Source organism: Alternaria novae-zelandiae (genome assembly GCF_023758075.1).
Source record: "Alternaria novae-zelandiae strain BMP 2774 chromosome Unknown scaffold_1, whole genome shotgun sequence".
NCBI lineage: Eukaryota > Fungi > Ascomycota > Dothideomycetes > Pleosporales > Pleosporaceae > Alternaria > Alternaria novae-zelandiae.
This window is the reverse complement of record NW_026056961.1, coordinates 2,252,826-2,267,616: the sequence shown is the minus strand read 5'-3', so window position 1 is coordinate 2,267,616 and position 14,791 is coordinate 2,252,826. Positions and strand designations below refer to the sequence as shown.

Here is a 14,791-nt window from a genome sequence, read left to right as displayed (position 1 = left end):
AAGTAGAAGGAGAAGCGCTCTATAGCAGTGCGCCTAACCTTATCCATCCCATAACCAGTCCTAGTCCAGCCGCATGCAAAAGATCGTAAAGTCGTTCCATATATTCGTTCCCATGTATTTTGGCCCTCAAGCGGCTTCTCCAACCACCCCACTGCCAGCACCAGCGCCCTTGCACCAAGGGTGCTCAAGCACCATGCTGATGGTAATCCTTTTCTCCACATTTCGATCTAGCATCAGTCGCACAAGATCGATGCTCTCTTCCGACATGACCCACGGTACGCGGAGATCATGATCCATGATCTCATCGATGGAATAGAAGGGGTTTTCTTTGTATATGATGGTGTAAAGGAGGATGCCAAGGGCCCAGACGTCTTGTTCTTTACCGCGGTAGGCTTTTCCAGCTAAGACTTCTGGGGCAGCGTAGTCTGAGGAGCGTTAGTATGACCATAAGGATTCGAGAGTGACGGGGAACATACCAATTGTGCCTACAAAGACGTCAAAGGGTCCGCTTTTGATGTACGCTGCGCTTCCAAAGTCGATGAGCTTGATGTTGCCTTCACCGTCGAGGACAACGTTCTCATCCTTGATGTCTCGATGTACGACCTTCGCTTTAGTGTGCAGATGATGTACCGCTTCTGCGACCTGAACAAAGATCTTACGGCACTCCTTCTCTTCCATGTTGACACGTAGCTCAATATAGTCGAAGAGGTCCATGCCCGGTAGACCGTGTGGTATCATCTCGATGTAGTAGTTGATGTCATCCTCGAAGAAATCGGCCATTTCCACAATGTTAGGGTGTTTAAAGCCGTCGCGGCGGAGATAGTCCAGGACGTGAATCTCGAGCGGCACAGTTCCAAGCCTTCGGTCTCGTGTCCATGTGTCGACCAAGATGCGCCGCTTCGTAACATACTTGATCACAACCTTCTTGTTGCTGTTCTTCTTGTATCGACATAGCTTGACTTGCCCATAGGCGCCTTGGCCCATATCCTCCAACACTACAAAATCGTTGATAGTCTTCTTCTGGGATGGCTCATCCTGTGCAGGTGCTGGCGGCGGTGCCATGGCTCCTTTCTGAGATTGTTGCGGAGTATTAGGCCGCATGGCTTCTTGAATCTGCTGTGTGAGGAGTGAAACTGTAGGCGGTGTTCCTTGCGATTGATGTGATTCGGGTTCTTGTGGCACGGAGAAACTGGACTGGCCTGGCTCCGGTTGGCGGGGTGAGGGTGGCCGTGACATAAGGGGAGTCACTGGACCGATACCGTGGTTCGCAGCGTGCAGTTGCCTGGAGTATGTTATCCACAAAGCGTAGACCAGCTCTGGACCCTTGTTTGGTTTCGATGACCCATCTTCCTCTTCAATGACATTCTCATCAAATCGGGGCGACTTTTCGCTCTTCACAACTCGCATTTGCACGTCAACCATTATTTCTGATCCGTCGCGATGTAAGGCTGGCAGACCACTTGGTCGCAGGAAGATGGCTGCGGCATCTGCACTACCTTCCCGCATTGCGAGCAGGGCTCGTGCGCGACGAAAGCTGTGTTCGGGAATAACGATCCCGTCAACCAGCTCTATCTTGTCCTCGTCTGTCATGACGTGCAGAATTCTGTCGAACGCGGGTATGAGCTTGCTGACGTGGATACCTTCAGGTCGCGGCTGCCCAAACAGAGCCGCGGAGAACACGGAATTGGAACTCGTAATTTTGAGGTCGTCGGACGATAGGACAATGATGCCGGCGATGTGAGGGAAGCTAGATATGCGGAAGGTAGGTTCGCCAGGCAAGGCTTCCACAGTCACGGGTATATTGATGCTGTTCGACGTGCGAGCTGTGTAGCTGCGGAACTCGTCAATGGAGTCGTAGTCTAGTACTCCAGTGTTTGTTCCTCGGAGTCGTGGTATACCTGGTATGAGACGCTTGAGATCCATGCCCCTCCGTAACCGATCGCTCCCGAAGACAGCTTCCGTTGCGCCCCAGCCCTTGGATACGCAGCCTGTTTCGTCGACCGTGATGTACACGACGTCTTCGGCGATCTCTTCAAGCACCCATATGAGACTGCCCCGCTTCTCTTTGACCCACAGGCTGGCAGACCCGGTCGAGCCATCGCGTTTCTGTATCGGAATAACGTCTCCACAGAGTAGGACGCCCCTTGAGCCCTTGTGTTCGTGGTTCAGCTTGCCGGTCTTCTTCGCGTTGTAGTAGGAGGATCCACTGCCGTCGTCCGTTTGTGCTTTCCTCGCGGCTGTCACTCGTGATGGAGCCTTGCTCAGTAACCGCGCTGTGACACCGCTGCCGACCTTGAGATTGTTGTTGGCAGCCGATACTCCAGCCGGCGCGTTCTTCGAGCCACTTTCAGGATCCTTCAGCTTGCTCTCGAGCCATTTCCTGCGGTCCTCACGCACGACCTCGAGGATGCCCAGCTTACGGACCTCCGCCCTTGTTACTCCAAATACCAAGCATGCCAAGTCGTTTGCGGATGTGATAGTCCACGGCGTGTCTGTCTCGGTCGTAAAGATGGCCTGTGCTGCTGGAGCGTGTCGACTTCCGTGTCCATGCGGCGCTGAGCCCGCAGAGTGAGGCCCTGGTGCATTGCTGAAACTTGGTGGCAGAGTCGGTATGCTCGCAGGAGAAACGAGGTCTCCGATCTTCTCCTGGTCTCCGACCCGGTATGGCTGTGCAAGGGCATCGTGGAGCTGACTTTGTATCGTGAGAGGCGCGACGTCGGTGAGGGTACGTTTTAGTGCGGCCCGTTGGGGTCGTGCAGGCTGCGAGGAGGGTGGAGGTGGAGAGGCGGCCGCTACGCGTGTGCTCGACGCGTCGGAGGTCAAATCGGTACTCGATGAGCTTCGTCCTTCTCGAGAGTCTGACGTGCTGCTGTTATCGGCTAAGTCGATTGTAGTCGCCCTGTGTACTGGGGGTCTCGCTGCTTCGAGCATGCTCTCTGGGCTGGCTGATCGATCGACTGTGAATCCCTTCTCGAATGGGTTCTCGCCAGACATGTCGGCAGGTCCTGTCACTGGGCCCAAAGCACCCAGCCCATGGGCTCCTGTGCCGTCTTGACCTATGAGGTTTGCCCGGGTCAGGAGCTCCATCATGCTCTGCACTTCTTGATCGCCGCTGAGTTTGGCTTGAGCGTTGGCTATGCCGGGATTGGTCGCAGCCCAGCCGAGCCTGTCTCGCATGAACTCAATGGAGCGCTTCAGCACATTCTGGCGGTTGTGTATAAACTCTTCGGATTGGGTCGCGAAGGAGAACGAGTGCAGGGACTCGGAGGGGAAACGAGTGAGGTCCTCGCCAAAGGCGAAGGTCGGTGATGCGGGCGCTGTGGGCGTGGACTCTGAGGGGTGCCTCGACACTGGCGGAGTAGCGATGTTCAACGAAGCGGCTCGCTGGGTCGTCTGCAGCTGCCGTGGGCCTGGCTGTTGGCGAATGCGACGCAGGCCTGAAGAGCCTAGGCCGTGTTCATGCTCAGACACAATGGGCGACCTGGAGCATGTGTCAGCCGTTACCCGCGAACCGGAGGAAGCTCCTGCCTGTCCAGCCTCTCGCACGTTGCACTCACCTGGCCATGCGGTCCAGCTGCCCTGCATCGATGCTCAGGCGCTTGGCCGTGTCGATGGGTGGCGGCGGCCCCGTCCGCCAGCTCAGCAGGCTGGATGTGCTTTTCGTCTTGACCAGCGGGGCATATTCGGAGAGGTGCGGCGACTGTGCAAACGAGTCGAAGGGTGCTTCTTCTGGTAGAGAGCCTGGCGGGGTGAGGGCGTCAGCAAGCAGATCCATGCAGAAGAGCAGGAGGTGGTCCAGGTGGCAGGCAAGGCGGGTGTCTATTATCTACTGCAGCAGCCCGGTGCCGTTCCTCTCGCAGTCCACGGGTGCATTGAGCGGTGAAGCTTACAAAGCGGGCCATTTCTCGCCGGTGGCAGAGGCAGACGCCGTGGAGGCAGTCGCGGGCATCACGACTCGGGACGGAGGGTCACTTGACGTACCATGATCATTTGGCCTGCTCATTCCCTGAGGCGTACGAGCGCCTGTTCCCAGGCCTGGGCACAAGTCTCGGCTCGGTAGGACTACGCGCAGCGAATGACGACGAGAGGGCCAGTCTTGGTCTACAGGCACACAAGTCAATGTGTACTGACCCGGTGTCGCGTTGGGGGCGGCGGCGGTATCGCTTCTGGGGTACGGGTGCAAGATGCGCGGGCGGGCGGTGGTGCAAAGGCTTTGGCGGGGAATGCAGGGCTGATGGGGCTTGAGTCGGATATCACCTGCGACGGAAGCGGCTGTTCAGTAAGAAATGCGACGCGTGGAGCGGACTAGAGTCAAGGATGATCAGTGGGCGTGTACAGTGAATGGCATGTAGTTACGTCGCCCGCACTATGGATGCGACTTGAGACGGCAACGGCGTTATTTGCATTGCGCCTACGCTGGCCCCGCGAAGTGCACAGACGATGCACCCGCCCTCGACGCTACCAGAGATCTGATCTACCATAGACCGGGGCGGGACACCATCATCATACTCCACGCCTGCCTCACCACACGCTAGACGTCAAGGTTGCACAAGACTCCAAATCTGCTTTGCCCAGCTGAAACCTAGTCTCTACCATGCTGGCCATGTACAATGCTTCTTGCGGCGCATCCCACTTGTCCCACAAGCTTCCCCAGCCGGACCTGTCATCATCCGTCCGACAAGCCTCCGCTAGCCTTCCTTCTGACATGTGCTGCTCTGCCGCCTCTTCCATCGCTTTGCGCAAAGAGCAAACGTTCCGCCAATCTAGCCGACATTCATGCCCAGGTGTCGTCATAGCATGCCCTGAACAACACCATGTACACTACCGGCACCTAGCAACAATATGCACAGCGAATGTGGAAAGTAACAGATGTCACTTGTTCAATGGAGGCCTCTGAATTCTCTGCTCATCATGCAGAAAGTCGTGCAGGTTGCGACCACCCGTGATTAGCTCCGCATACCCCGGAGGACACCATTGGCTGAACATCGCTCGCATGCATGCCGTGTGCTGTACCCATGCATTCATCCTGGAGATGCGAACTTCAAGCCATCAGTGTTGTCGAAGAGTGTCTTTGTGCTGGTTCCAGAAGTTCCTACAGCCTAGTCTAGAGTCAGCAATCGTCTTCATCACAGCCATTTCATAGACACACCTCGATGCATGTTGACCTGGTCAATCCACCACTCGCCAAAGCTATCGTCCGTGGCCATATCCGCTGCAGTTACTCTCTCCTCTCGTTTTAGTCCACACAGCATGCAGGGCTGCCGTGCGGGAATACCGCCCTCGGACTGCTTGAGTGTCTTCACTGGCATCGTCTCTTGCAAATCCGGTCCACGGTCTAGAGTGCCCGCCTTGATTTGATTTGCGCCAGATACGACATGGCGTAGTCGCCCAACCTGTTCTTTCCAGCTTCTGACCACGTCGGAAACCTCTCGCTCTTCTTTCATGTTCTCGCCCTTATCAATGCCCGTCAACTTCATTCCAGAAGTCGCTCGTGATGACGCTGGGCCAATTCGCATGCCTTGAGACAGATGTTGGTCTCGCTTCCAGCGCAATTTCCTTCCTGCTATGATGTGCGCCGCGACGTTTCCGAGTATAAGATAGCCCTGGAGGTAGGCAATCGTCGCGGGCTCCGCTAGTAGCTTGTTTCGCATGGGCAAAGGTTGGGCTGCCATGGGCTTGAACAACTTCTCCTGTGCTTCGGCGAAGAGAGAAGGAAAAAGTGATAGCAACACGCCGGGTGGTGGCACGTTTGTAGGAGGTAGCTCGCCAGCCTGCGGATCTGTTGTTGTAGGAGATAGTATCGGAGCTGGTGCAATACTCATTCCGGCATTGCTAGTCGACTTCACGGCTTCGGGTTTGCTTGTTGCTTTACTAGGAATAGACGCCTCCCAGTCGTCAAATTCATCCCATCCGTCATCTTCTTGAGCTACTGCAGGTGTCGGCGCGGGTTGCTTTGGTTTGGTCACAGCACCAAAGCCTGTGCCAGGTTTCTTGTTCGTCGTCGCTTGGAGCTTTGGACCCCGACTTGCGTTTGCAGTATCTCTACTACTGGTGCTAGGTGGTTGAGCCTGTGCTATGCTCATGTCGCCGAGTAAGTCCACAATCGCCGAAGACGATGCCACGGGTACCGTAGGCTGCGTCTTACTCTCCTGTTCGCCTTCGAAATCGCCAAAGTCGTCGTCATCATCAAGATCATCCTCCGCGTCGAACAAAACGCTTGGGTCGGCTGATTTCTTGGCCTTCACGATTGGCGCTCGGTTCCATGTCTGCTCTAGCGGCTGCGAAGATGCTTGCGATGCGAATGCAAAGGGATCGTGGGTTTTTGAGGTGATGTTCCATGCATTTGATTGCGGTTGGACGGCCGGAGGCGATGCAAATGCGAACGGATCTTGTTTGGCGGCAGGAACGGGTTCGAGAGACGAGCCGCCCTCAAAATCGCCCCAGTCGTCATTGTCTTCGATAGCAGATGAATTTTCGTAATTCGACCCAAGATTCTGAGTGTTGCTCGTTGACGGAGGTTGCTGCGACGGTGTTGCTAAACCCGGGGTGTTACCCAGGCCGTTGAAGAAGTTGAAGTCAGATGCAGCAGGTGCACTTGTTATGGCGTTGGGTGCAGGCTGCGATTGCTGTTGAGTAGGAGGGGGGTCTGCTCCGAACTCCGCAAAAAGATCTGCCGACATTGTTCCTCTAGAGAGATTGTAATGTGAGAGCGTAGAACGATGGCGACTTGCATGCGGTTAGTAACCTTGGAAGTGATGGCCAGCGCTAAATCCAAAACAGTGGGTCGTTCCTTGAAGCCATCAACCAGCCACGGTGTTGGCTCAAGCACCAGCGTGGCAGGCATGTCTTTCCACAACGAAAAATCCTGAACAGGTTTGCAGCCTACATGAATGTGAACATATACAAAGCAGATGATCCAACGTCAATGTAGGCTCCAGGCTGTCCATATTTTCCATGAGTGAGGTGCTTCTTCCAAGCCTAAGATGAGAAGTACACGGTGAACAAAGCTCACCAGTCCGCGGCGAAACCTGCCTTGGTCCTTGGAGCACTAGAGGTGGCTACGAAGCGTGTCGCATACATGGTATTATATTCTGACAACTAGACAGTCCCTAAGTTGATGTAGCCGTCTAGCTGAACAATAATTTTGTAGAATCGACACGAATTGTAGCCACGCCAGGTAGGAATCTCAACAAAGATGGATGACACGGGTGAACCAGGTCATGCGAGGGAAGAAGAACAGCCAAGAGTGGAAAGTCAAGACACCAGCAAGTCACTCACGAAGGCAGAAGAAGTGTTATTGTTCATATCCCACCCATGTTTTCATTCAGATCATTATGGAAACTATGGAAGGACGACGCCAGGACCCCAGACCGTTATGCATGACACGTTTCAAAAGTCATCACAGCTTTTCCGAAGCAACCACATCCCCAGAACCAGGTATCTAGAGACGAAAGAAGAGAAACAAGCAGCCCAAGAAGAGAGCGCTTATTTCTTGGAAGCCTTCTGGGCGGCCTTGGTGACCTTGCCAGCCTTGTCGGCCTTGGCGACGGACTTGATGACACCGACGGCAACGGTCTGACGCATGTCACGGACAGCGAAACGACCGAGGGGAGGGTAGTCAGTGAAAGCCTCAACGCACATGGGCTTGGAGGGAACCATCTTGACGATGGCGGCGTCACCGGACTTGATGAACTTGGGAGAGTTCTCAACAGACTTTCCGGTACGGCGGTCAATCTTCTCGAGGAGCTCAGAGAACTTGCAAGCAATGTGGGCGGTGTGGCAGTCGAGGACTGGTGCGTAACCGGCACCGACCTGACCAGGGTGGTTGAGGACGATGACCTGGGCGTTGAAGGACTCGGCACCCTTGGGGGGGTCGTTCTTGGAGTCACCGGCAACGTTGCCACGACGGATCTCCTTGACGGAGACGTTCTTGACGTTGAAGCCGACGTTGTCACCGGGGACACCCTCGACAAGCTGCTCGTGGTGCATCTCGACGGACTTGACCTCAGTGGTGACACCAGCGGGGGCGAAGGTGACGACCATACCGGCCTTGATGATACCGGTCTCGACACGACCGACGGGCACCGTGCCAATACCTCCAATCTTGTAGACATCCTGGAGGGGAAGACGGAGGGGCTTGTCGGTGGGACGGCTGGGAGGGTCGATGGCGTCAATGGCCTCGAGGAGGGTCTTACCAGTGGCCTTGGCCTTGGTCTCCTTCTCCCAACCCTTGTACCAGGGGCAGTTGGAGGAAGCCTCAATCATGTTGTCACCGTTGAAGCCGGAGATGGGGACGAAGGGAACGTGCTTGGGGTTGTAGCCGACCTTCTTGATGAAGTTGGAGGTCTCCTTGATGATCTCCTGGTAACGCTCCTCGGACCACTTGGTGGTGTCCATCTTGTTGATGGCGACGATGAGCTGCTTGACACCGAGAGTGTAGGCGAGAAGGGCGTGCTCACGAGTCTGGCCATCCTTGGAGATACCAGCCTCGAACTCACCAGTACCGGCGGCAATGATGAGAATAGCGCAGTCGGCCTGGGAGGTACCAGTGATCATGTTCTTGATGAAGTCACGGTGACCGGGGGCGTCGATTACAGTGACGTAGTATCTTTACGTATGAAGTCAGTGAACGTCCAGGATGCACTTCGTCGATAGTAACTTACTTGGGAGTCTCGAACTTCCAGAGAGCGATATCGATGGTGATACCACGCTCACGCTCGGCCTTCAATTTGTCGAGGACCCATGCGTACTTGAAGGAACCCTTACCGAGTTCGGCGGCTTCCTGTGAGGATTGTTAGCATACTGAAGCCGAATTGGGGAAATTGGATGTGCGTCATGGTGTTGGGATTCGCGAAAGCCGCATGCGGACTAGCGCTAGCGCGTAAAAGTTCGCACAACCCCACCACCCAAAAATGCCCCTCATCGCGATAAGCCAGAAATGGCTGAGCGCTCAAAGGTGCACTGGACGATCGCGGATGCCCATGTGAAAGGAGAGTGATGCCGTACCTTCTCGAACTTCTCGATAGTACGCTTGTCGATACCACCGCACTTGTAGATCAAGTCTGTATCCCATTGTAAGTTGTGTGACCCCGCAGGTGTTCGGAGAGGGAGGGCTTACGGCCGGTGGTGGTGGACTTTCCGGAGTCGACGTGGCCGATAACGACCACGTTAATGTGCATCTTCTCCTTACTGCAGACATTGTTAGTGAGCTGTACTGAGGGTGGAGGTGGCGGCCAAGGCTGCTGAAGTGGGCGATGTAGAGGCTCCAGCGACTTGGGCAGAAGGCGGGGGAGATAACTTACCCCATGTTGGCGGTGTTGTGTAGTTTGCTTTGGTGGTGGTGAGGGGAAGTTGTTTGATACTCAGATTTACAGCGCGCGGTGTAAGGTATGAGTTGGACGAAGAAGAAAAAGTGAGCGATGGAGGGGCTGGGTGTTGCTAATATACTTGGAGGGCTGAGTGGGTCCGTGCTAGTTTTAGGCGCTAGCCCCCCGTTGGGCTACGAAAACTCCTTCACTTGCAACGAATTCGACTGTGAAAGAGGCAAAATGGGTCCTGTTCATTGGCCCACATGCCATGGAGCCCTTCCAACCGCCCTGACCGCCTACTGTGAGCTCGCCACAGCCGCAGTTGCCTCACGCGAGTCTTTTGGTGCATCGTCATTGCTGTCCATCAGCCCTTTTCGTACCAGTTGACCCGCGTCACCTACGCGCTACAGCTTTTGCTTTTGCACAAGGCTCGATTGTTACCTTCATTCCCGATTCACTTTACCTGGAAAATAATCCAGCATGCAGCTTTCGCGCTGAAACCACCTCGGTGTCACTTTTGCCGCACTGCAAAACTTTTGGCGGGGTACTGAGATTGCCATCATACTGTGTATCCAGCCCCACTACAAGCGGAGTCTATTGTGGCCTTGTCGATGGTACCGCCCAGATCATGCACACCACCGTGTTCAATTTCCTTTCTCCGCTGCTAGCCACTCCCTCCATTGCTTTTACCGCTACCTTGGGCATTGATGCTTATGGAGCCAGAACAATGGGTCTGGTTTGACTCACACGCGCTATCGCAGACGCCCAGTATCAGAGGACCCAACTATCGTGGAATCTTCCTTTGAGCTGTTCAATGCCGCCCCTTGCCGGACGTACCGCAGTTGGAAATTCCACTGCCCCTTACATCACTCAGTGGTCTTGCTCAAAGGAACCCCGCTACGAGGGGGTCTATCGGCATCCCGACACTGTACAAGCGTTTCAGTCTGATTTCGAGGAATGGTAGACTCCCAGAGCTTTACCGACAATCCTGCTGGCCACCAAAGACATGACGTTCAGCTTGTTTGCACGGGCCGCCTTATTCAAGGAGGGAGCAAATCTGAACAGCCTGGAGCCTACGTTGATGTTGGCTCACCTACTTTGCAAGGTTTTACCCCAATGTAGGCTGCAGACCTGTTCAGATTTCTCCTTCTATGAAGCGAGACCATGTGCATCAGAAGAAGCTGGACGCACGAAGTAGGATCTAACCCTCGCCGTATTCGACATATTCGCCACTCTGGGTTGTTCACTTCCAAGCTATCAATAGGATCTTGTATGGTACAATACGCAATTGATGACAGCTAATACCCAGGCTTCGAAGCTGTCGAAGAACTGACGCTGCGTCGGTCTTTAGGCTCACGCACCCACATTGACGACACCGAACGGCGACTTCCCACCACGCATCCGAAAGGGAACGTGCCGACCCTACGACCCTCCCCCCTTACTACGATCGCGCGTACCCATACAATACAACGAGACAAGAGAGAAGCACTCCTTGATCTGGATGGGGAGGACACTTCGTACAAGGAAGATGCGAACCAGCTTGAGGCCTACATTAGGACTACAATACGCAAATGAGCGGATGTAGCGTTATTGTAGGCTTCACGGTGTCTAGGGTTTCTCTTTATCGAGGTGAGTAGACTTTGCTGGAAACGCTATCATCCTACATGCATAGTAGGTGTGGGAAGCGCTGTGGATATCCGTCATGCTTATTCGCTGCGTCCACTGGTCATACTCCGCGAGTATCAGGGTGCTGGATCGGCTCCAGGGTGGGAAGACAGAGGGCCAGGGCAATCGTCGCATACTCCTTGGAAGTATTCTCGGAGCAAGGCCCACACCCCCAAGGCTTGGATGCCACGCAACACACTAGACGGATTCCCATGTAGGGACCTGTTCGGCGATTTTTAGGCAGTACCAAGTCTCCGCAGCTTATAAACCAATGTATAACTTATGCTTCTACATCCAATTCTCTTCACACCAAAATAAGAAGACTTTCTCTCTCTACACATATAGTTATTCTGTCATCTTCTGAGCTCTAGAACTGTATAGTCATGGAGCCACTACCTGATGAGCTTATAGTACAGAACTCAAGCACTTTTTTCATCCTTACGCTACCCCCGTCATGAATCTTCGCGACTGTGAGTGGCATAATATGGAAAGGATGTCTGCTGTCTTATGCGATCTATTGCGCCGCTTTCTCCCGAAAGGCATTCCCATGAAGGGCTACTACACACTCATCGACAGGTATAACCAGTCACTGGATTGGTAGCAACAACTTCAGAGTCCGCAGAGGTCACAGTGAAGACTTACAACTCCGCTGTCTCGATACCAGCGTGATAGCAACACTTGAATCTGCTCAAACCGCGTTAACGACTATACTACGTTCGGAAACGCGGGGATTGAGGTTTATGGGACCAATCGTACCTTGTACAATGGTCGTTTGTTCTCTTGTCATTCATGCGTCGGACAAACAGTATCGAACAGCGGTAGCATTTGCGAAGCGGTCATTGCGAGAGTCTTCGAAAGAACAATGTTTGGTTAGACATACGTTGGCGGATTTGGAAAAGCGATCCATTCGTCAAAAGACTTGAATGATCCAGTCGAAGATTTACCGAGGCAGCTAGTAGTGAGGCTGGACTCAACGTCGAGAGAGTTCGGTTACATTTTTACTACTTCGATTTGGCTTTCTAACACAGGCTTATCGTGAATGGCATGTAGCTGCCGCGTCTTGTGGTGTTGCAGGCTAGTGATCAAGTTTCATTGAAGCGTATGGCCTCGTGAGATATGTGGTAGACTTCATTTCATGATGTTGTTGGATGTTGTGAGAATATCGCGGTCTTCGCATCCTAAGTAAATTGGGTACATCATTTAGGTCCCAATAGTCATCTTATCACTGTGGCTAAGTGGGACACTCCGGCACCTACAACTAGTCCACCCACACGTCGTTCAAAAGCCACTGCTGTCCAGCCCATTGCTCTTTCACGACCGGCCAGATCAGATCTGGTGGGAGGACAAACCCGCCACCCGCCTGGTCTTGAGGACTCAGCTCCATCGTCCATGAGTGGTTTGCGCCATGCACAGCATAGTGGTGGTCTCTCGAGTTACCCGTTGAAAAGTAAAGGATCTGACACCCAGGACCAAACTCGTACGTGCTGTTCTTTGTGCTAGCAGCCATGATAGCATTCGCCGTACCACCAGCAACCTCAAGCATGCGAGGAAGAGTCTCGGGGAGCGGGTCGCACGAGAAGCCATAAGGAGTGAGGATGAGCTGGCCGTACGAGTGGAAGTCGATAAATGACCGAATGCCAGCGCCTGTTTGCGACAGCTGGGCTGAAAGACTGTCCATGGCTTGGTTCTCGGGCGTGTCACCCGGTGCTTCACCGCGGTATGTCTGGCCGCAAGGGTCAGGTGTCGATCCACCCTCAGGCGGCTCAGCATCCCACTCGTACTTCCAGTTGCGGTTACCGTCAGTACCAAGGCAGGTAGTGTTGATGTTTGGGCGTGGCTGGCGGTTCTTGCGCCAGAGACGGTCGTTGGTTTGCGTGTACAAGAAGCCATCGGGGTTGTGGAAGGGAACCAGGTAGAAGTCGTAGTAGTCCAGGAATGTGGTCACATTGGCATCGCCCTTCTTGTAACCATCAATGAGTTGGTAGGCCAGGTATTCAATCACTATGACAGTTAGCTATGTTCCACATGAATCGCGATATGCCTTCTTACCCATGGTCGATATCCACTCTCGAGCATGGACTGTCGCATGCCAAAGGATGACTGGCTTCTCTTCTTGCTTTCCGTACCCTTTCTTCTCGTCTCCATGAAGATGAAATGCCCAGATGGTCCGATTCTCGTAGCTTTGTCCGATTGGAAACTTCTTAGAGTTCTTGGGAAACGCCTTGACTAGATCGTCCCAGTATTGGAGATGGTCGGCATACGGATGATAGGTGTCAAACCAAGAGAGGTCTGGCAACTCGCCACGCTTGTGTAGACCCCTCTTGTATACGGCTTCCTTGTTAGTCGCGCGTATGTATTGGCCCAAGTCGGAATTGACAAGGCGAGCCTTCAGACTCAGAGCGGCGAAAGAGTCGACCTCTTCGGGTGGAATAGCGATGGAAAGGGTGTCGCGAATAGGATGAGTGTGGTATTGGGAGAAGCGCTTCCCGAGATCACGGGCCTCGTCAGCAGAAGACGGTGTGACTGAATAGACGTGGTAGCCATCGTAGCTGGCTTTAACACTGCGCGTCACAGAGCTGTCGCGAGGCTGGAAGGGAGTCGCTGCAGCCAATTGAGCGGCGAGCAACACTTTCGTCCACTTCATGATGTACAAGATTCGGATACAGGGCTGACAAGAAGCCTCCGCGGTCAGTCCGAAGACATTATATACACATCCATGGATGCTGTCGGAACCTTATCGTGCGATGAAGGCCAAGCGAATGATGATGCAACGGCTCGAGTTGATCTCGCAGTCTCGCACAGAGATATCGCCATGACATCCGGCGCTTGGTTCATAACGAGTATGCGGAGTGTCGTTCAACGGCAGCCAAGAAGACGCCGAGACGTTGAGATCCCTTGGATATCACCAGCTTCCTGATCTGGTCTCGCCGCCAAGAAGTACGACATGGTACGTACCCGCCTTCCCCTCATTCCGGGTATACTGATCACATTACAAACCATAATACGCGTGGTTCCTGAGTTTGCGGGACGCTGCGATGGTACACAATTAAGTAGATACCGAGAGTAGACTTATGTTGTGCCTTGACAAACTAGCCTTACGAGGAGGCTAGAAAAAATAGAAGGAGCACTTCTGGGCTTTGTGACGTTGTAGCTGCTTTGATATTAATTGAGTTGAGGGATTCTTTAAGATGCGCGTTCCTGGGTGAGGTAGCAGCAGAGCTAAGCAAAAAGAGCATCCGCCCACCACGTTTCTTCGTAGAAGCAACACGCGGGCAGGTAAAAAGAAGCTGCCTATGTGTGTCATGGAACCGCAAAAAAAGAATACTCTTGCGAGCTGCTGTGTGACCTAACCAGGGGTCGCTTTTCTTGGCGTTAGCGACGGTGTTCGAACGGGGGCTCTGGGAGCTACTTACAACCTGGAATCTCTTGATATCGAACGAATCGTAGTCAAGCGCCTTGCCATTGGGCCATTAGGCCAGTTGTACTGTTGATGGAGAGCGAGTCAAATTTCACACCTATATACACAAAAACAAAATAGTTGTGCGGTAGCGCTAAAGCGTGGGGCTACTCTCCATGTACAGCCAAACGTCACTAGCCCCACCATACCTCTCCTTCAATTCGACGCACGTATCTTAGGCACCTACCATGACAGCATCCATCATGGCCGTCACACACCAAAGAGGCCGCTCGCTGGCGCAAGGTAACAGCGCTATAACCTGAAAGCCGCCCTTCAAGCAGGAGCTACTTCCGCAATCCCCATGTGTGGCTTCCTTTCATCCAAGACATACACTCCTCAGCCTCAACCACCAAGACCAACA

At 53.7% G+C, this 14,791-nt stretch overlaps 4 protein-coding genes across 4 annotated transcripts; all 4 read right to left on the bottom strand.

The window, feature by feature from the left end:
• Positions 1-126: 126 nt before the first annotated feature.
• Positions 127-3,775, bottom strand: J4E88_000733 (uncharacterized protein; the record flags this gene model as incomplete). Its single annotated transcript, XM_049394407.1, has 3 exons — positions 127-425; positions 477-3,481; positions 3,558-3,775. The coding sequence occupies 3 exons, from the start codon at positions 3,773-3,775 to the stop codon at positions 127-129; spliced, it is 3,522 nt and encodes a 1,173-aa protein (XP_049260236.1).
• A 1,351-nt stretch (positions 3,776-5,126) lies between these two features.
• On the bottom strand, positions 5,127-6,680 carry J4E88_000732 (uncharacterized protein; the record flags this gene model as incomplete). The annotated part of the gene is made up of 1 exon (XM_049394406.1): positions 5,127-6,680. The coding sequence occupies one exon, from the start codon at positions 6,678-6,680 to the stop codon at positions 5,127-5,129; it is 1,554 nt and encodes a 517-aa protein (XP_049260235.1).
• Positions 6,681-7,485: 805 nt separating this feature from the next.
• Positions 7,486-9,307, bottom strand: TEF1 (translation elongation factor EF-1 alpha; the record flags this gene model as incomplete). Its single annotated transcript, XM_049394405.1, has 5 exons — positions 7,486-8,608; positions 8,664-8,782; positions 9,007-9,062; positions 9,119-9,189; positions 9,303-9,307. 5 exons carry the CDS (start codon positions 9,305-9,307, stop codon positions 7,486-7,488), a joined length of 1,374 nt encoding a protein of 457 aa, XP_049260234.1.
• A 2,924-nt stretch (positions 9,308-12,231) lies between these two features.
• On the bottom strand, positions 12,232-13,617 carry J4E88_000730 (uncharacterized protein; the record flags this gene model as incomplete). The annotated part of the gene is made up of 2 exons (XM_049394404.1): positions 12,232-12,974; positions 13,023-13,617. The coding sequence occupies 2 exons, from the start codon at positions 13,615-13,617 to the stop codon at positions 12,232-12,234; spliced, it is 1,338 nt and encodes a 445-aa protein (XP_049260233.1).
• Positions 13,618-14,791: the final 1,174 nt, after the last annotated feature.